General features: G+C 47.4%; 1 protein-coding gene across 4 annotated transcripts; it reads right to left on the bottom strand.

The window, feature by feature from the left end:
* Nucleotides 1-87: 87 nt before the first annotated feature.
* Nucleotides 88-21,239, bottom strand: kmt2bb (lysine (K)-specific methyltransferase 2Bb). Of its 4 annotated transcripts, none has more exons than XM_030102156.1 (36): nt 20,885-21,239; nt 19,618-19,696; nt 16,013-19,486; nt 15,733-15,914; nt 15,443-15,562; nt 15,070-15,256; nt 14,360-14,591; nt 14,219-14,286; nt 13,857-14,114; nt 13,659-13,765; nt 13,341-13,466; nt 12,834-12,947; nt 12,597-12,743; nt 12,408-12,500; nt 12,199-12,316; nt 11,997-12,110; nt 11,652-11,836; nt 11,284-11,385; nt 10,602-10,712; nt 10,387-10,463; nt 9,949-10,172; nt 9,736-9,839; nt 9,507-9,644; nt 9,154-9,312; nt 8,946-9,063; nt 8,770-8,848; nt 8,523-8,683; nt 8,249-8,416; nt 5,121-8,133; nt 4,908-5,011; nt 4,646-4,783; nt 4,271-4,523; nt 4,069-4,176; nt 3,573-3,656; nt 2,700-2,829; nt 88-2,607 (listed from the first exon to the last, which is right to left on the bottom strand). In XM_030102156.1, exons 1-36 carry the CDS (start codon nt 21,212-21,214, stop codon nt 2,332-2,334), a joined length of 11,481 nt encoding a protein of 3,826 aa, XP_029958016.1. In that variant the 5' UTR covers nt 21,215-21,239; the 3' UTR covers nt 88-2,331. The 4 variants fall into 4 exon arrangements, with proteins under 4 accessions (XP_029958016.1, XP_029958017.1, XP_029958019.1 ...); XM_030102157.1 differs by having other exon boundaries at nt 4,908-5,008; XM_030102159.1 differs by having other exon boundaries at nt 8,249-8,371.
* Nucleotides 21,240-21,363: the final 124 nt, after the last annotated feature.

Genomic DNA, 21,363 nt, shown 5'->3' with positions numbered 1-21,363 from the left:
TTTTGGGCGTCGAGTGACATCTCAGTGCTTATATTGCTTCACGTGAGTCATTTCTGCTCTCGGATTCTCCAACGAAACAAGCGTTGCTCAAACATCTTAACATCTTTATTAAGCAAATAACATTATAAATAAAAAAAGTGCATAGAAAAATTAAACAGGTTTAGAAATATGTATACAAATATTTACAAACTCAGGTTTATTTATACATGGTAACAAAGACGTAAATTTAAAGAGCACATATTTTGCCATTTTAATGTCTTTTACACTTTAAAATAACCCTACTTTATATTTATATATATATTTATATTTATATATATATATGTGTATATATAACATACAGTCTTTTTAACAGATTCTGGGAGAGATGGTCATGATAACTTCAGTTTTTGACTAGTGCTTTGCATCCTTCATTGCGCACACACAAACACACACAGTGACAAGCACACAAATATGCACACACACACACGCACGCACGCACGCACACATGCGCCCACACGTCAGGATATTAAAACCAATGTATTCTCAAATCATCATCCTCTCTTTTTGCATCAGTATTCCCAAACATCTGTCTGAACAGCTGAGGTAGAATCCTTGCAAGGAGTTGGGAGTGACTCTGCTCTTGTTGTCAGCTCGGTGATTGACACGAGTTATCTGGGCTCCATCCCAGTGATTGGACATGCAAAAAAGGGGAAAAGGGGATTAAGATAAAGACAAAAAAGTAAATCTGCTTTAAGTCCGAAGAAAAACTCGGCGGTGCACAAAGGAGGGGGAGATGGGAAATAAAGAAGGAGAGAAAAAAAGCACAATCAAGGGCACGAGTAGGCAAACAGTGTCACTGAGCTCCTGTGGCTGATTCTAAAACAGTAATCTAGTCCAATCAGAACTAAATATGAACGCTTCTTTTAAAAAAACCAAAACAGACAAACACCTGCTTTAGAACAATTTCTGTCTTAAAGGCTTTGAACGCATGACACCACTGCCCCGAACAAAAATTCAAGTAAATTATTGAAACAAAAGGACACGAGTTGTAAACAAAAGTTGCAAATGGGGGTCTAATAACACCAGAGCGCCACCGATTTTACACAGCACAACCTTTTTACCATTTAAAAACAGAAATCAAAAGAACAATAAATATGAATTTGAACAGTGTGATTTCTAGAAGCCTCACTGAAGACGTCACTGAACACCAACTTACAACATTAAAGTTTTTTCTTTTTTTCTTTTTTAAAGGAGCTGAAAGCTTGTTGTCGGCGCCGTTTTCAGGCCGACGGGTTTACACAACGTCGAGAGAGTCTGTGATGTTCACTACGGGGCTGAATGAACACACTCAGTAGCAGGTTTCACCGAGAAGGACACAATTTTTAGGTTTTCTGTGTGCAAACGTAGGGCAGAAAAGTCTTATTGCAATAGATTTATGAGCATCTGCCTTGAGAGTTAAAAAAAAAAACAAAACAAAAAAACAAAACTGATATTCACCACAAATCTTCACTTTTGGCTTGGGTAGTGTTTTGCTACATCAAGAAATCAAACATGTCTTGAAGACAAGTTTCTGTCTTATGAGGACCAAACTGAAAGCATCAATTCAAGAAGTCGGCAAAAACTAGCAGGCCTGCGACATCGCAGAGGGCGTTTTCCCACGGGTGGCGTCGGAGTACCGCTCGAGTGCAGAAATGTAGGATATGTGATCTCAGCAGGGTGAATCAACAGCGAAATAATTCCTGATTTGCGAAACGTCCGACTCAAATGAAGACAAAGCTTTCAAAGCTTTAGCACCATGGTGATTTTGTTAGAGAGAGAGAAAAAAAAAGGACTCATAGAAAATAAAAACAACAAAAAGTGTTGAATTAAAGATAAAAACCAGAAAAGGTCGGGGTGAAAGTATGGCTCAAGAACGGACTTCACCACTGCACAGACTCCCAGTCACTAAGGGATGGAGCGATCATAATTACAAGTGTACTGAAGACAAACATAACCCCCAGAAAACAAACAAAATAGAAGAAGGAATCTCTCAAGGTTTACTTTTCAGCAATGATTTAAACAGATAAGGCTTGATGTGTGTCTCAGAAAAGATTCTGTTGGCGTCATCGTCTGCGTGGATCCTGGACTTCCACTGAGTTCAAAGTCCTGTGATCAAAAAAAAAAAAGAAACCCACCAAAACCACCTCCTAAAATATGCGGTGGTGCCGAACGTCTGCAGATGTACGGCGTGACCACAGAATGTTCAGATTCGCCTCCAACCAGAGTCATAGTGGCTTCTCCCCCTTGCTGCCGCCTCCACGCCGATCCAGTGCCACCTTAATTTAAGGCTTACTCGTAAACAGGACTCTCCTCTCAGTTGAGGAAGCGCCGGCATCGCCGCGCCCCGCAGTTGCAGCTCAGTTTGTTGCTGGCGTCCTCGATGGGGAACTTGTAGTCGTAGGTGAGCTCCTCCCCCCGGTAGATCTTCCTCAGGGCGAAGATGACGATGTGCTTGCGCGCCTCCACGTTGATGACGCGCGAGTAGCAGTTGGGCTCGCAGGAGTGGTTGATGAAGCGCGCCGCGTTGCCGTGCATGGTGGCGTCCACCACGTCGAAGTCGTCGATGCGGAACATGTAGCAGCCGATGCCCTGCAGGAAGCACGGCCACAGGAATAAGTTCAGGGCATTTTCCAAGATTTTGTCGCGTGGGCGGAGCTTAAAGAGCGGAGCGTCGAACTGACCTTGCCATCGTAGTACTTCTCTCTTTTGTCGGTGAGCACCGATCGGATGACGATGCCGGCGTACTCGATGACCATCTCCCCGGCCTCGATGTTCCTCTTGCAGAAGAGACCGCGGCCGTGGATCGCAGACCTGCAGCAGGAGGGCAAACCATCAGTCAGCTCACACAACTTAGGATCACAACATCAGGCTGCACAGACATTTCTTTCATCTGTTCTCCTATTTAAAGGTTTGAAGGACAAATGCATCGAATGAACTTCATCTTTTTATCTTAAAAATCTGAATTTAAAATTGCATTTTTTCTCGAAATGAATTCAAACAGTTTGAATGAACAGAATGAATTCACACCAAATTGAAATCCTTCAAAAAGTTTTGGCTTTTATTCTCAAGCCTAAATATTCAGTTTGAAAGCTTTAAAGTGTGGAAATAAGTGGAAAACGATGCAGCTTTTTAACAGCATTCTAATGTGTTAAGATTTTCCGAAAGATCTTGAATTAATGCAGACAAGCTGAAACTAAAGGTTTAAAAGATTTCCATGTAAAACAGGAAATGAAACAGAAGTACAAGCCAAATTTAATTACCACTGAAGTGAAGGCAAACCAGTAGTAACCTTTATGAAACAGTGGAAGGAATTGTTTTCAGCACTTTTGAACTTTCAGTGGACGGCTGCAGCTTTTCAGTGACTAAATCTTGCCGCTCATCTGCGTAGCATGTGAACGCAGAGTCTTTTTGGTTTGTGCACCAGCGGGAAGTAATGATTCGTTCTTGTTTTCTATTAAGACTCGAAACAACACCACTCTTGTTTACTGAAAGCTGTTAGACATTAGTAACTGTAGTTACACCGTCAAGGCAGATTGGAGCCACATGTGTCTGACCTGTAAACTCCGACGGCCTCCTTGGAAGTTCGTTCCAGATGTCTGAAGCGCATCGCCATGGGCAACTCCAGACTGGTAGCTCGCCTGAGTGAACGAGGGCAAAAAGTAAGTCGTCAAAGAGAGACTGAACACTGTTCAGTGAGACAATATTCAAAGATTTGTTAAGAAACTAAAGAAATCATGTGTACAGTACAGAAGAACTCTTTACTGTGGCAGTGGTGTGCAGGCGCAGGAGCAGTGTTTTCAAAAAGTTACATTCTCACTGGCTCCAAGCACCGTCGTCGCTTGAACGGATACCCAAAATGCAACAGTGTGGCATAAACAGATCCTAAATGAGTCTTTCTGGTGAAAACAGTGAAATGTCCAAAATAAAAAGTATCGTGTTTTGGTTTAAAGTGACGAACAGGTTTGAGGCTAATGCTAATTTGCTAACAACGGGAGGCAATTTAGAAACTGATAAAGGTTTTGCTGTAAAGAAAAATGAGTGAAGACTGACCTTGTGGATTTCAACAGAACCTCATCTTCCTCGTCGTCGTAAGGCCCGATGTCGGGAAGCTGCCGGTGCTGAGACGCCAGGAAGTTGAAGATATCAAATGTAGACTTCCTGTTTAAAAAAAAAAAAAAAGGAAATAACACCTTACTCAGAAGATTGTTGTCAATTGTGATTCATCAGAGACGTCAGGAGTTCTTCAACATACCGAAGGTAAAGCTCGGAGCGGGCGCAGCCGCTGGGGTTGACGGGCAGATCGTCCTCCTGGCTGAACTGCTTGAAGAAACGGAAGGAGTGACGCTGACAGCGGTGAGCTCCTTCCAGCTGTTCCAGCAGGAACATGACTGCGTCGTGGACCAGGCCCAGCATCCGGGCGCCGGTGACCTTCTGGAAAGTCAGAGGCCTCAAGCGTGCGATGGCTCGCGCCTCCTGAACCCCGTCGATCACCGCTTTCCAGGCCACTGAAAGGAGATTTAAGATTTAGTCTCAACTAATTTAAACAATTAAACTAATAACAACCAAAGAAAATCCTCGTTTCTCAAGCTTTTCACTTATTTTGTTCCACGTAATGAATTTTCTTTACCCTCAAGACTTTCTGCCTCCACACTGAAACCATCATCACTGCTGATCTCAAATCGCAAGTGTGGCTGGTCTCTGTTCGATGACGTTTCCTCGTCCTCATCAGATGGCGTTTGCTCATCCTCAGAAGTAGGAACAGCGCCTGGATGGAAGAGGAAAAAAAAAAAAAAAAAAAAGATAATTTAAAGGGTCTGTAATTCCTCAATGCATATATATACATATATTGTTTTTCCCTTTCTTTTTAAAGGTAAGTAACAACCACCTACCACAGTACTTCCTCCAGTCAATCAGGCTGCTGTGTCCCACTGGTTCACTCGGCTGCTGTTTGCCCTGTTCACCCTGAATCATGTAATTCCAAGGTTCTGATCTGCTGAAAAAGGACACACACATATTTTAAAAATCAAAAAGTAGACAGCGCTATCATTCAGACCTGGACATAAGGCCCAGGGGCTGACATGTGGCCCTTCAGCTCTGCTTACCCTGAGCTGTCGGAGTCACTGATGTGCTCGTCGTCCTTCAGCTCGTCCAGATTGAGAACTTCCTTCACCGTGGGGGTCTTGATGCGGACTCCGGACGCCCGGCTGGAAGCGCTGGGAAAGGCCGGCTTGCGCCGCTCCTCCTCCTCGGGGACGGGCTCCGGCTGCAGGAAGTCCACTTTGGACTTCTTGGTGACGATGCGGTCGGAGAGCGACGACACTCTCTTCATGCGGACGTGTGTTCGGGGGCGGGGCGTGGGGGCCGGCGGCGTGGTGGGCGATGGAGGCGAAACTGAAGACTCCGGTTCCAGGAGCAGGTCGGGCGGAAGAACCAGCGAGGACGGGCTCATCGTCCGCAGCCCGCCCCACTTGGGGATGTAGTTACTTGCCATTGCCTGATTGATGATTGCTTGGGCACTTTCAGTCGGAGTCTTTGGATGATTCTCGGCTGCCACAGCGTGGTGCCCTGTTGTCTTGGATGACTTGGATTTTTTGGATGCACCGGACTCCTTCTTCTTCTTTGGTTTTCTCATCCCCGGCGCGCTCTCGTCTTTCGATGCTTTCGCGTTTTTCCTCGACTTCTTCACATTTGCTGGTGCGACGGCGCCGTTGTTGGTGTGCGTGAGCAGCTGTGTGACGGTGACGGGGTTCTGGACTGCTGGTGAGAGGGCCGACGGGAGCGCCGTGGTCACGCCGGACGCCGGCTGAGGGGCGGTCATGTTGCCCGCCGCCGCCAGCGTGGCCGACAGGGCGTTGCTTTGCAAAAGGCTGGCGATCTGCGTGACGCAGTTGTAGGAGGGAGAGTTGGTCGTGGGCAGCTGGAACGTGTTGCTCTCCGGGTTTTTCACAAAGATCTGCCCGAGGCGGTTCACCAGGAGGACGTGCGGCGTGGGGTCGACGTTCGGACCTCCCACCTCCTTCACGGTGAGGATGGCGTGGCCGGGGAGCGCCTGGGGCAACACCGGCTGCTGGGTTTCCATCGCCGGCCGGGGAGTGGAGAAGTTAATGGAGAGCGTGTGTCCGGACGTGGCCTCCTTCTGCACGCACGAGGAGCTGTAGCCGTTCAGGAGCACGGGCGCCGAGGTGGTCTGCACCGGCGCCAGAGCGGCGGAGCAGTGCGTCGACAGTCCAGAGAGAGAGGATATTGAAGCAGAGGAAGAAACAATGGTGACGCCTGTGGAGCCCAGAGGCTGTGTTTGCGTGGAGTACACAGGAACAGAGACACTGGCACACGTGCCCAGGGTGACCGACAAGCCTGGATCGCTGTGGGGAGCGACGCTGAGCAGCGTCTGTGACACATCAGCGACGGGCGTGAGCGTCGTCAGCTTAGTAGACAGAGGCTCCATGGACGCGAAGGTGGCCGGCTCTTGTGCGGCGGTCACAGGCTGAAGCGTGATGCTTGTTAGAGGAGGCTGACTGAAACAAGAGTACATCTGCAGGGAGTCGACCAGGCCTTGGGAAGGGTTTTGCACGTCTGGAGAGATGATGGCGGAGGGCTGAATGAGGCCGAGCAGGGTGCCCTGGCTGTGATCTGCAGAATCTGCCAGCGAGGGCTCCATCGACGTCAGGTGGTTCATCACCACGGTCGACCCCTCGAGAGAAGATACGATGTGGCTGCTGCCGGGCTCAGAGTTCAAGGCTTTACAAGCTTCGGACTGCTGGGACTCGAGAGTTGCGTCTTGTAGCACAGGCACCAGTTCTGTGAGGTCTGGATTACCGTCGCATCTCTGGAGAACAAGGGGTGTCTCTGTGGGCAAGCCGACACTGGAAACTTGTAACGTCTCCTCTGAACAGGACGTCTCGGCCACCTTTGAGAGTGAGTTGGGGGGAGTTTCAATGACAGGAGGAACAAAAGTGTCGGATACTTTGAGAGTAACACAGGACTTCAGTGGATCTTGAGAAGTGATGTCGGCCTCTGGAATGGGGACGAATGAAGAAGCGGTTTTCTTCTCATCGGCTGACGCCTCTGCAGACTTTGTCGTTTCCAAATCTGGGATGTTTTTATTGCTGATGTTTTTTGCTTGCATCCGAGTTTGACTGGTACCGACGACTTTCTGAGCATCATCATTGGGAGCTACGCTTGCATCGCTCTCTGTGCCATCGTCCACTCCGTCCAGCTGAGCCAGAGGCCGGGAGGTCGGAGAGGGGGGAGACTTCGAGCGATCTTTTGAGCTGGGGCAGCTGACTATTGTCCGAGAAAAGTCAAAATAGTGCTCCATATCGTCATCAGAGGATGAATTGCCCAAGTCGTCCCTGACTGAGGCTGCGGACCGTGGCAGACTGGGAACAATGCTCTTCTTCTTGTGTACCTCTTGGGCTCTTTCCCAAAATTCTTCCTGGTCGTCGCCTTCCACCACGATCTGGCCCCCACAGTTCATCGCCACTCCTTCATTCAGGAGCGTTTCTTCAATCTCAAGCTCCGTGCGCATCTCTTGGCCGAGGCTCATGTTGGATTCCTTGTGGAACGAATTGTAGGAAAACTCATCCGCGTTCTTCAGCTGGTCTATGTCCTCTTGGGGCGATGCACCGTTGGCTGGAGAGACATCTTCAGGCTCTGGCGAAGCTAAGAAGTTGTGTGGCACCTCGACTGAGTCGGACTGGTTCAGCTCAAACGAGAGTCGATTTCTGGGTAAATGCTGTATGGACGAGGAGAAAGACAGACTCGCTGGGGGGAAATTGGCCGCACCATCCTGCCAGGACGACTGAGGAAAGAATGACGAGTGGGTTGTTGTGTTTCCGGGACCTCGGACTAAGGAAGCACTTCTGCCTCCCACTGAACGGGCAGGTGGAGAACCGACGAGGTTCTCTGCAGCACCGAGGGGAAACAGCAGGGAGGTCGGATGGGACGACTTCCCAGCTCGGAGAGTGATCGGTCCGGGTAGAGGGCCGAGGGGAGGGGGCGACATACGACTGCGAAGGCCTGCTGGCTGCGAATGTGGGCTGTGACGACGAACTCTTCGTGTCTCCTCCAGATCGCTGACAGTAAGAATGTGGTGGGGTTTCACTGGCACAACTCCTTTAAGAGAGAGAGAGAGAGAGACATATTTTAACTTGTCGGCTTATGGTTCTGATCACTTTTAGATTATTAACGCTGTAAATCATTCTTTGCTAAATAAAGTGAGATGTTTTACCGGGGGATGGAAGAGGTCGGGACAGTCCTCCAGCTGGTCTCCGAGGTTGAGGATAGCTGGGAATCTTTGGCCTCGCACCGTGATCCAGTTTGGAAGCAGGACCTGAGGCGAAGGGTTCCTCACCTGGGTGATGAGATTCTGTCACATCGGGTTCTGCAGCTTCAGATTCTGAGGATTTATACAAAATGTTTAGAAAATGGAACATGTCTTAATGCGTTCTATGCATTTAGAGAAAACAGCTCCAACACAGTTTTTCCAGTTGTTGAACACATACCAGGGAGGGGACACGGGCTGTGAGCGATGGTGTGATTGTCTCCTTGGTCCGGCATCTCCTCAACAGGCTTCTCTGGGATGACAGGACGAACCTCCCGGACTGTGCACGTGTATTTGCACCGGCGCAGCGGGTTGGCAGTACTCCAGTACCAACGAGAACACCTTTGAAAGTGGAGCAAAGAGAAAGGTGGCTTTAGTTTCATCTTGCTGGGAAGATTTATGCGTTCAAAGAGCAAAACGCTACTTACTCAAATCCCACTGGAAACAATTTCCCTTTGCTCGCCGATAGTTCCGTCAACACACCCAGCTTCTCAATCTGCAGCGAGCCTGTGTTGTGACATTGCCAATCGTGAGTTTCTCCCAAAGCTCACACGACTAATTAAGAGTACAGGCAGAACGAACTGATCAAGCTAAAGAAACTTACCGATCATGACGTTGATCAGTTCCGGTTCCACTCCGGTCAGGAACTTTCTGCGGAGACTGATGCCTTCGAAGTCCACATAGACCCGGCGGTTCACTTCGAACTCTTGACCTGTTATCATCTGTTCATCAGAAGAAGCAAAGTTAAAAGATTGACACTCCCAAGTGTTTGAACATTTTTAGTTAGAACGAGGCGGAGGAGCAGAACTCACCCTGCCGCTGATGAGATGCCGGTGTTTGTAGCAATAGACCTTCTTGTCGTCCTGGAACACGCACTGCCGGGAGCGGGCGCACATGAAGTGGTAGTTGCTCTGGCACGACGTGAGACAGCAGCCCACCGTGGCGCCTGTCTGGTTGCAGCGTTCACATCGCTGGGTGAACGAAACAGAAACGACATTCAAAGTTCACGGAGAGCAGACGCTGCGATCAATACACACTTGTTTGCGTTAATTTTTTTTTTGTAAAATTCAAATATTGATCGGTGGAGTGCGCTTATGTTCAAAAGTAATTAAGTTCACATTTTCCTTTACTTGAGACATATTGATCACGCTGACTAACAGCTTACCATCAAGCGGCCCCTTGTGACGGCGCTGTGCACGTGGAGCAGGGATCCATTGTCTTCTTCAAACACCTCGGCAGACCAAAGACAGCAGTTGACATGTGCCCATTCGTTCTGGCCCAAGTACAGCAGCCGTCCAGCCTCCTGTGGAAAACAAAGATTCGGTCAACAAGCAAAGTTTAAATGTTTGCAAAAAAAAAAAAAAAAAAAAAAAAGCGTTTAATGGATCACTCACGTTCGGCTTGAGGTCTCCGTATTTTTGGCACAACGAGCACTGTCTCTCATCATCTTTAGACCATCCGGTGTCGAGATCAGCTTTTGAAAGGCGGCCTCTTTTCCCTGATGAACATATAAAAGGAAATGCTTAAAAGAAAAAAAAAAAAACTTTAGAGAAAATATCAGAAACTGCCACTATTACAATCTAAACATTGTTCCTGGACAGCACTACCTTTGGACTTGAGTCTGAAAGCCCGGTTGGTTTTGAAGTGGTTGTGGCTCATGAGTTCCCCCGACATCGGAGAAAAAGCCTCTTCTTCTTTTATATCCAAGCTCTGCCCGTTGTCCTCCTGCAGGAGTCTCAGTGGCGGCCTGGAGGAAAACTCCTCTCTCTCCTGCCACTGAGCATAAACATGCTCTGTGGTTGGAGGATTAACTGCTTGGGACAGCATACCCCTAGAAAATAAATTAATAAATAAAAATAAATATTTCAACAAGGCTGTTTTCTACTCAAATGTAAACTGGAAGTCATGTGATAACTGGGTGTCCATTAAACATATGGTCACACGTGTACGTGATGAAACATTTACCACGGAAAATGACTACAATCTCAACATGAAGCCCATTTCGTACATAAGCAAATGAAAAAACAATATTGACGATTACTCACAAAGGCAAGTCTTTGGTACAAGGGTTCCACACCTTCGGGTCCTGGCTGTTAAACCAGTTGAATACTTCCTCGAGGAGCTAAACAGAGGAGAAGTGAAAATTCAAAGTTCCAAAAGCAGAATAGTTTCACTTTTACACATTTCCACACTCCCACTCATGGAAAAACGAAGAACAGGCTGACAGTTCAGAGGATTTCCAGTAAAGAAGCTCTCATACCTTCAAGTAGTAGGAGCGTGCCAGAGCGGTGGGCCGACGCTCTTCTGGAAGATTCTCCTCTTGCTCGAGCCGCTTTCGCACCACCTGAACCACATCTTCATGGAACATTTTCTATTCAAGAAAAACATTTTGAAAGATCAGAAAAAGACTTCAAAACTTGATCTGTGGGTTCAACAGATTTGTTTCAATGTATCATTTTTAGCTGGAACTGCTTCCCTGCTCACTTTGTTGAGTCACAATGTAAACTATGAACATGCTAAAGAGAAGTTACTGATTCTGAAACACCACTAAATTAAACTCAAAGTGAGCTTTACTGTCAATTCAAAAAAACACAATGGAATCACCATCTCGCCTTTCCTCCTGCTATACAGACATGCCACCCAAAATAAAAGAAAACGGAGAACAGAGACAGACTATATCACACAAAACACAATAAAACCAAGCACGAAAAAGAGCGCAACAAGATTTTAAATTGAAGCTAAAAACTGAAATGTGCAAAATACAATACAGTGTAGCCTCAGAATGAGCTGTAAATGTGCATAGATGGAGGTCAGATGATGAGTGGGACTTGCATGTGTACAGTGGCAAAAAGTCTCCATAAAGTGTTTCCTGCTTGTTTTTGGATCTTGTCAAAGATGAAACTTCTTGCCAATGGATATCAAATAAAAAGGAATGTACTTACCAATGTCGTGTACAGTCCTTTGTCAAACTTCTTGCCGACAGCTCGGAGGTCACAGGCCGGCTGTCCCTCCCTTCCACTGTCGGGGTCGATCGACTTCTCACACTGCAGCAGATTTCACGTGGTCTAATTAATATTTGACTCCAATGTTACGCCTCACTTACATTTCAAGTAAGACATGTTTGTTTCAGTGTAGTTTCACAGCAATGTTTTGGAATTTATGTCACAGGGAAACAGCAGAAACGCTCAAAACCATGTAGTTTAGATGAGCCACTAGGGGGTGCTGTTGGCTTTTGTAATGAAACAACACACACATGCACACAGTGAACAATATGCTGTAGACATCCTGAGCACTTTTCTTGACCACACACCTGTGAGCAGGTTACCAGGTGCTGGGTGAGGGTCGACGAAAGCAGGCAGGCGAGCACTTTCTCCACCCCCGCCCTGAGCTCAATGTAGAGCAGTTCTCTCCAGGCACTTGGCTGCGTCACGCTGCACGGCCGACACGAGTACACCACGCTCTCTGGCAGGCTGGACAGAATCTCATACAGCTCATCTGAAACAAGTTCACAGACAACAAGAGTGTGAAATGCATCTTCAACCAGATCTTACACATCAGGTGAGTGAAGCAGTCATGCACATGCATGCCAAGCAGATGAGCAGAACTTTGTGTAACAGAGCTGAATCTTTTTGATAAACTAAAGAATTAAAAGTACCTGTTAAATCCTCGCACTTTGCATGAACCCAGTGGTTACAGGTGCCACACTGCATCATTTGACTGTCATAGTCATTGTCCTCATAGCACTTGAAGCAGATTGGACAGTAGTTACCTGGGGACAGAAATGCATTTCCGACATTAGAATCGACACCGATTGTTCAGGAAATAATGAGACAGAGATGCAGGTATTCTTCACTCACCCTGTTCATAGAGTTTCGAGCAGTCTGGACAGAGTCCTTTGTCGTGATTCCATTCAGTGTCCCAAGTTTTCCCCGGAGTAACGTTGCAACTTTTACACCTGATACAGGTCATGCAAACCTAGCAATCGACACAATAACAGTATTATAAACTTTTGCGATGACATTTGTGGCAGAAAAGGGAAAAAAAAATTACTTCCAGAGACACATACCCAGGCTTTTCTTTTCTTGTTTTGTTTCGGATAGTTGGGTCCCAAACAGGAAACGTGATAACAGTTCTGGCAACGTTCACACTCCAACAAAGGCTGAGAAAAGAGAGATTAAAAAAAAAAAGAAGAAGAAGATAATGACCACGTGCTGACCCTCATCAACAGAAAGGACGGACATTGAGCCGTTTGTACCTTTGACAGCTTGTTTTTCCTGCCGCACACGCGGCAGAACTTGCAGCGTCTGCAGCACCAGTTCTCTTTATTCTCCTCGGAGGGGCGCTCGGCTGGTTCAAGGCAAAACTGGTGGAAGGGTTCACAGCACACTTGGCAGTAAAGCATCTGTGGAGAGAAACCACTTGTTTCAATTAGGGGGGAAAAAAACCCAAAAAACATTATAATGAAAGTTACTTCAACTTGGTGAACTCGTACCTCATGTTGTCCTTTACTGGCACACAGGAAGCAGACGTAGGGAGGCATAAGTGGCGCAGAGGTCAATATGCTTAACCCGCCCATATTCCACACGTTCTCTAAAGTGCAGTCCTCCTGAAAATTGAAACAAGGAGTGAGAAGACTCACAATAGGAGTTATCAGTTAAGCGACGACAGCTGTAAAGTACATATAAAACAATCACAGATGGTTATCATGTTGTCAGTACAGTTATAATGGAACAATAAGGGGACTTTGACATTTGAAATGTGAAGCAAAATCAACTGTAACATCGGTACAGTTGAGTTAAAAGGTGTAGCTGAATTCATTACTGAAAACATTCACTCAAGATCAAATATTCAGAAATACGATGGAAACTGTTCATGAGATAATTTCAAGCACTTTCATTTGCCTTGTTGCTGAAATGTGCTCAGCAAACCCAGCAGCCTCGCGCTACTTATGCCACAACATGAGAAGGACACAAGACAACAAAAAAAAAGGAGCGCTTACTTTGAAATCAACCCTGATCTTATGCGTCGGTTTGGAGGACTCTACTTCTCGCTGCTCAAACCCGTGAGCCAGGGCGGCCAGGACACTGGGAGGGGTCTGCTCCAAAGGACTCTGAGACGGGAGACCCTGAGGGACAACAGTCACGGAAATGTGAGGAAAGAACACGCTGCAATGATGACTGCTGATGTGTTCAATTTCAATTTGTTTCGACTATGTGTTCACATGGAAACATCCTGTTTGCTCAAGGAATACAAGGAATTTTTCAGGTGAGGTCGCGCCCAATTACTGTGATCGATGCAAGGCAAAACTTCTACAAACCTTGTCAGGTTTGCGTCGAACCGTTGGTACACGATGAGAGCTGGACTTCCGATGCCGAACTTCTTCATCTGAAATATCACCTAAGAACCCATCCAGAGACACAAAGTCTGCAAAGCACACATGAAAAAAAGATGTGTTAAGTGACGAACATCTGATTACAAGCCTCATGTACCACACAATGCGTGAGCGTGACTTCACCCTGACTGAAACGAGATCCAGCACCCCTTCTTCTCGCTGGTGACGCCGAGCTGGGCAGAGCTTTATCTTCCAAATCTGAGTCGTAATCCACCAGGTCGAAATAGACACGGGGCTTCACCACGCGCTTCGGCTGCTTCCTGACCGACGGGCTGTTGTCGTCGCCCTGGAGACCGGAGGGTGAGTCGGCGGTACCGTCCATCCCTTCATCGTTACTGGAATGACCCCCGCTCAGGGACGACCGCCGCCGCTTCGAGGAGCCTGAGTTAAAAAAAGACAGAAAACACAGGCGCCATTGCTGCTGATGACTTCAAAGTAATTAAATTATCAGAGCGACAAGGTTCCTCCCCGGTTTAAGAAAGTACCTTTGTGTGTTGTCCTTCCACTCAATCTGCGAGCTTTCCTCAGTTCGATCTGATCACACCTCTTGTACCTGGAAGACGACAGAATAATTATTTCTGGAAGCTGCAACGAGCTCCACGGAAAACACAATTAAATCCACTTACACACAACACTGCCGCTTGGTATTGGGACCGCCAAACTTGGGTTTGTCGAGGCAGTTTATGCACCTGCCGCAGTCCTCCTCGTGGTTGCAGCCGTCACACACGCCACACCTCCGGGACCGGTACCCAAACGGGCCGAGTCCTTTCCGTTTTAAGAAGTTTGATGGCTTCTTGACCTTAGTGACCTTTGGATCAGACAGACTGGGACTGTCTGACTCTGATGGAGACCCAACATCTGCAAAAAGAAAAAGAAAAACAAAGTAAGAACTCAACTCAATTTAGTTCAAGGTCATATAGAGGCCAATTTCATAGACAGGTAAAATAGTTGCCACAATAAACTTTAAATTTAAACTTTGCAGTATTACTGTGTTGTAACTCAGAGTATACGAGATGAAAATATCAATTTTTTCACAAAGACAAACAATTACTCGCAAGCGTTACTACAACTCCAACATTAAATTTGTTTCGTGTCTTGACGAGCCGACTCGAGCCTCTTGCCAGCTATTAAAAACCAGGCAAATATTGTCAGTCAAACACATTCTGTATTACTGTATTATGCACCAATTCCCCCCCACAATAAAACGAACAAAGAGGACATGCTGAAAAAAACATGCAAACTTCAGCTGCTTGAAAGAGTTTGCCATCATTTGACAGTCAATTTGCAAGAAACATTCGAAAAGCATTTAGAAAAAAAAAAAAAAAAGTGAGAGTACCTTTAGCGACGGCTGAGGGGGAAATGCCGGATCTTTCATGCAGCGGCAGAGCGCTCAGTCTCGGGATGTCGTCTGGTACCAGGGCTCGAGGCTGCCCCAGAACGACAGACGCAGCGCGGCACACATGCTTGATCCGTGGACCTCCTGCTCGACGAAACTCCTGGCACAGTGGAGAGATGAGCTGTGGCTGAAGGGAAAGAAAGAAAGAAAAAACAAACATGTGAGGAGACGAATCGTGAGGAAGATATGATCAGGTGGCACATTGTTCATTTATCAGTGACTTAAGGAAAAGATTTGCTAAAACCAGAGAAGACAACAACAAAATTATAAGGGAGCTCATTATCGTCAAGGCCCTTTCAGTTTGCAGCCTTACTTGTGTTTGAGGTGGTTCTGTCTTGACAGGGACATCAGAGCCGCGCTGTATCCTCTGCTTCCTTCTCTGCCTCTTGGAGGTCACATCTTGAGACCTGGCTCCAGCTGGGCCGGATAACAACTACACATTCAGAGAGGAAAGAGGGAACCTCAACACGGGCTTCTGGATGCATTCTGCCAACGTTCAAATCACTTGATGTTTTTCTCATTAACGAGTTCCACGTTGCAGCTCTTAAGTTAATAAAGGACAATTAAATTTTACAAGGCTGCTTGCAGTCACGGTGACCTTACCCCAGATGATTTAAGCTGCTTCTGCTGGTCAATTTTAAAAAGCTGGACCTTGGCTTTCCTGAGGAGATTAATCATCCTTTTATTTGCCCCACTGAGACGCCCTCTCTGCGACACTCCCTTCTCCACAGACGCCAGACGATCTCCTTCACCTTTGCCGAAGCTCTTTAGTGGCTGCAACTCCCCTGTGGATCCAAAGTGAGAAACAACTTCCAATCAGTTCCGTGACGGTGCTTGAACAGCTGCATGCAATGTTTAACATTATTTCATTCTTAGTTTTTACCTGAGTGAAGCTTGGCGGTGTCTTTCCCTGCTAACTCCTCCTTCTCAACGGGCTGAACAGGAGGCGACTTGGAGTTCGTCGAGCGAACGCACACAGAAACTTTCCTCACCACTCCAGGACTGTCGAGGTCTTCTATCTTGAGCTTGGACTTGTCCTGCTCCGTGCTCGTATCGCGCTGCCTCAGGCTGATGCTCATGGCTTCGTCGTCGAGGCCTTCTGCCAGATCGACCGGAGGCTGGAAAGGTTTGCTCGCACTCTCCAGCTCTGTTGGGTTTCTGCTTTTCGGAAGCCCCATGTGTGGTTTCTTTAACCGCTGGTAAATCTTGAGGTGAGCTGCTTGCTTACTGAACATAGCGCTATTTTTCTTTTTCCTAACGTCCAGGTCGCTAGACGTTTCTATGGGCTTATCAGCTGGTGTGGATAAGAATAAATTTCCGCATTTATTCTCTGGAGTTTTGTCCAGTGTATACACTTCATCGCTAGACTCCTCTGGCAGATGCCACCTGAAAGTAGAGTTCTTCAGGAGGGATTTCTTCTTTTCATTTTTGCTACTCTTCCTCTCAGAAAACAGGCTCTCGGCTATGTCAAGGCTGTCGTCCAGGTCCTGAGCTGAAAACAGGTCCACGTCCAGCTGAGCCTCGCTCAGTATGTCCTCATCGTCGATGGGCAGGATGGGCGAGATCGCTCTGTCCATCCCATCGTCTCGCCTCTTTGCCGGGCGTATTTGCAAACCCAGTTGTAAACCCTTCTTTGGAGAGTGTCTGCGGGGCAACACAGACATTCCAGCATCGTCCATGAACCTCTGCGGGGTTTTGATCACTCGTGAGGATCTGGCGCTGACGACGGGCATGATGAAGTGCTTGATGTTCTTCACAAACTTCGACTTGCCGGGCTGAGCATCTACAACATCTGCCTGTCCACCGTCATCTAAAGCGTCAGTTTCCTCCTGCTTCAAGCTGTCTTCTTCCCCTCCCATTCTCAGCAGTTTGGAAATCATTTTGGACCGATTTGCCTCCGAATGTTTCTTCTTGTACTTTTTTTGTATTCCCACAAGTTTGGTGCCTGGAATCGCTGCAGGAGCTGGCACTGGGGTGGAAATGTCGACATCTCCCTCAAGGCTTTCCTGACTTTCAGACAATCGCAGCGGCGCAAACTTCCCATCCCGGCTCCGATGCCTGTGTTTCTGACGCTGCCCAATTAAATTTTTACGCCTCTTTTTCACTTTTTTGAGCCTTTTCTTCGATGGTTTTGGAACACTTGTCTCACTTTCCACCACTACAGGTAGCTGACTGTCGATCAGCTGGATTTCAGTTTCCTCCTTCACTGGCGGCTGTATCTGCTCCTCTTCCACTGACACGGCGTCCTGCTCGGGCTCTGGTGGAGTGCTATCTTTTGTTTCAGGCTGACACACCTCTGATACGACGGGCTGGGTATCCTCCTTCACAGGAGTCTCCGTGTCAGGAACGTCAGCTGGAGCGATTTCTGTGCTGACAGCAGTTTCAGGAACAGCGACCGCCTTCTTTTTTTGAGCGGACTTCTTTTTCCCAAGCTTATTTTTCAATTTTCGCAGTTTGGAAGGCACAGGCACTGGTTTGGCCTCTTTCGTTTGTGTTTCCACCTTAGTCTCCACCGGTGGCGCGTCTTCTTCTGGAAGCTGCGGGGGCACAACATCAGCTACCTCTGAGGTATCCTTGTCAGGAAGGTCGGAGGAGTTCACAGCGGTCGCCGGTGACGCCTCTTCGGCATGACAAGAGTTTTCGGGAAGAACGTGTGAGCTGGAATCTTCAGTTGGGACCTGAGAAGAATCTTCAACCTGCACCTGTGGAGGAGGGTCTTCATCCTGGGGACTCGTTCGAAGCCTCCGTTTGGGAGTGGCGGGTGGCTTTTGAGCGGCACACTTTGTTTGCGGTGAATCGAGGCTCGCCGTCCTCCTCCTCAGTCTCCTGGGTGTGAGCTCAGCCTCCGGGCATGAGGGCTTTTCCTCATTCACTTCACTGGGGACTTTCGGCACTTCTTCTTTCTTCTCCGCCACCGGGCTGACTTGCTGGATCAAAAAGGACGGCTTTGAGCTTTTATGCTTGCCGGGAGACGAGACCTTTTTAATCTGAAGAGGGGGAACGACTTTCCCACAATCTGCTTTAGCAGTTTCTTGTGGGGAAGCTTCAGTTATCGGCTCCACTTCAGCTTCCAGCGGGGGTGCGGCCTTCTCTTCCAGTGACACTTTAGCCTTGTTTTGGGGATCCTTCTCCTGAGTGGCCGAGCTCTCCTCCTCCGGTGGGGCCGCGTTATCGGGTTTTGGTTTTACATCCGCTCCCTTCGATGTTTTCACATCACTCGTGTCACAAACAGGAGACGGATCCACGGGACTCGCAGGCTTTTCCTTGCTCTTCTTCTCCACACTCGGGCGCCGATTTACTCCTTTCACCAATGTTAAAGTCCAGATGAATTTTCGCCGTTTTTTCTTCCGGGTTGAATTCTTCCCACTCGCCTGTGCTTCATATTTAGGATTTCTAATCTTGAACAACTTTAAACTTGGAACCCTTTCCTCATTTTTCAGAGGCGAACTGTCACTGGGTTGTTTGGATAAACCCTCAGTCTCTGTGGATGACAGACCTTGGGTTTTTTGTGTAATAGATTTATTCAGCCTCTTGCTTTGCCTTCGTTTGTTACTCCCTGCTGATGGTTTGGCCTTCACTGCTTGTGAAACTTCTGGCTTGGACTCCACCTGAACAGCCCCGCTCTTACTTTCTGCTTCAGTGGCACTTTCTGAGACGCTTTTGGAGAGTGGGTTCGTAACTCTGTTGCTCCGGCGAGTTACCAGTTTATTATTTTCAGAGGCTTTTCCCAGTTTCGCCGCAGTTTCCTTACGTCTCGGTTTCTTCGCATTGACTTTTGGCTCCTCCGTCGCACTCTCCTTGACAGTGTCCTGCTGATCAGTAGACTCTTTCCCCTTTGATTTTTGGTCATCACCCACAACTTTGGCGTTAGTCTGGCATTTAGTCTCTGCTGTCTTTACAGCAGATCTCCCGCGTCTCCTCGTCGGTACGGTGCCCCCTCCCTTATCCTCTGTGTCTTGTTTATCCTCACGTGGCTCCGTTTTTAGTTTAATATTGGCGCGCACAATCTGATCACCCTGAATGTCCTTTGCTTTCGGCTGATCCTGAATCCCTTTTATCTTTAACTTTTTCACAGACTTCTTTTGAGGCTCTTTTACAGTTTTGATTTTCTTTTTAGCCACCAACTTTATGGTAATCCTCGGTGCTGCAGCGGAAGCCCGGCCCTTAGTGGACTGTCGCTCTGTAGTGTTCTTTCCTTTCGGGCCTTTTCTGCACTCCTTTACAGGCTTTGCATCGAGAGATATTCCACGCGTCTCCTCCAGAGACTTGGCATCTGTTGCGGGAGCTGGTCGCACTGCTGCCATCTTAACTGGTGGCTTCTCACTCTGTCGCTTAGATTTTGTGTTGACAGCATTGCCTTAAAAAAACAAACCAAAGAAATAATCAAACACTGCAAAGCTAGAGTCCCTTTAATCTGGGTGTGAGATGAAGCTATCTAAACTTCAGCTCAAATACATTATATGACAGAGAAATAAACATTTTTCTTACCTTTGGAAGAATTTTGTTGTGCCCCTGTAGGCCCTTTAGGACCTTTTCTCTCAGACTCAAATCCTTGGAAGTCATCTCCCTTGAAAAATAAAAGCAGGTATTAGTACATGAAATGTCTTAACGCCACTTTTCTGATAGCTGTAAACCCACCAGAAAAACAGTAACAACAATGTTAACATGTATTCTGTTCAAGTAACAAATACAGGACTGATTTACAGAAGACTTGTTAGATTTGTGACAGAGCTTTCTGCAAACTTTTCTTCTTAGTGGCAATGCATAGCACGTTAATAAAGCTTGCAGTAATAACACCTCTGTTACAAAAATAAAAAACCCTCAATGAGTACACACAAAAAAACACACACACATAAACACGCATCTACCTGAATCACGTCAAGCATCCCCAAGTTTCGAATGAATGAATGTCTTTGGAGCAATGAGGTCGGACGCTTGTACCAGCGTGACACAAACTGCAGGGAAATCTATGGCATCCTTGAGTACTGTACGGCTTTCTAACACATGCATATAGCAAATAAACACTTACACACTTGTTCGGGTGTCCTGAATCAGTTTGTACAGCTCTATCTGTGGTGCAGCTGGCTTTGGCACTTTTCTTCTGCACCACCATTTAAACATATCGTGTGTGGTCGCATTAGCAACCAGCTAGCATTCCTGTTCTGCAGAAAAGCTACACAAGCTACACTGAAAGCGCCATTATCTACGGGTTTACTCTACAGTTATTTGAGTTGAAGTGGACTCTAGCATCGCGCATGATGAGTGGTTATAAGGTTACAAGAGCAAAGCAGATAAGTCTCATGTATGAAAACAGAGTTAGCTGCTAGCCAGCTGCTAGCCGCTGTGCTCAGCCGTGAACCCTTCTTTGTGTTCGCTACGAGCTAGCTAGCTGCTACTGTGGCCCGATGCAGAGAAGAGCGGCCCATGGAAGAAACAACGATCACAAACTCATTCCCTTCCTCGGTTGTTTTAATGCACATGTTTTAACCAGTTATTATTTAACTGTCTCCCATGAGCAACTATAAGAACACTGCTAGTATAACTTGGAAAGCTTTCCAGCTGGAAGTGCATTTTAACTCTTCATTACATGTAATGGGAACTGTGCTAACAGCAGTTAGCCTGTGAAATTAGCCTAACAGGCTCGGGATGTTGACATTTCTCCATGGCACTAAACAGTCACACCGCTGTGAACAGCACTCACTCTGGCACACTGACGACAACACAAAATATGAGAAAATGAAATAAAGATACTAACTCCTGGGTCGGTTTGGGACCTCACCTCTTCACTCCCACTAGAGCTGTATCCAGCCTGGCCGAGGATCTTGTGGCTCGCCTCTATTCCGAGCAAGCGTAAGTGAGACTGGTCTTCGTTTAACGACAGGACCAGGTTTGCGGGCCTCGGCCCACCGTTAGTCACATCATCAGCTTCTAAGCCTGAGCGTCCGAGTTGCCACCGCTTCTCGGAGCGCAAACGACTGCGTGACGACCAAGGCCGACCGGGGAAACGACCTCTGGCCGTAGCGGTTCCACCTTGGCCTCCTACGGCAGCCGCGGTTGCTGATCCGCATCCCGCTGCCGCCATCATCGCTTCGACAACAACACACACCGACGGCTAGCAGCTCGCGGAGAGACAAGAGGGAAGGCGCGAGATGGGAGGGGGGGCGCAGAGGCTCACGGGAAACTGAGTCTTTACAGTGACGCAGAACTGAACGGAAAGTGCCGGGGAGGCGCAGA

The sequence above is a fragment of the Salarias fasciatus genome, chromosome 11, assembly GCF_902148845.1.
Source record: "Salarias fasciatus chromosome 11, fSalaFa1.1, whole genome shotgun sequence".
Classification (NCBI taxonomy): domain Eukaryota; kingdom Metazoa; phylum Chordata; class Actinopteri; order Blenniiformes; family Blenniidae; genus Salarias; species Salarias fasciatus.
The sequence above is the reverse complement of the archived record's forward strand: the minus strand, read 5'-3'. Positions and strand labels throughout refer to the sequence as shown.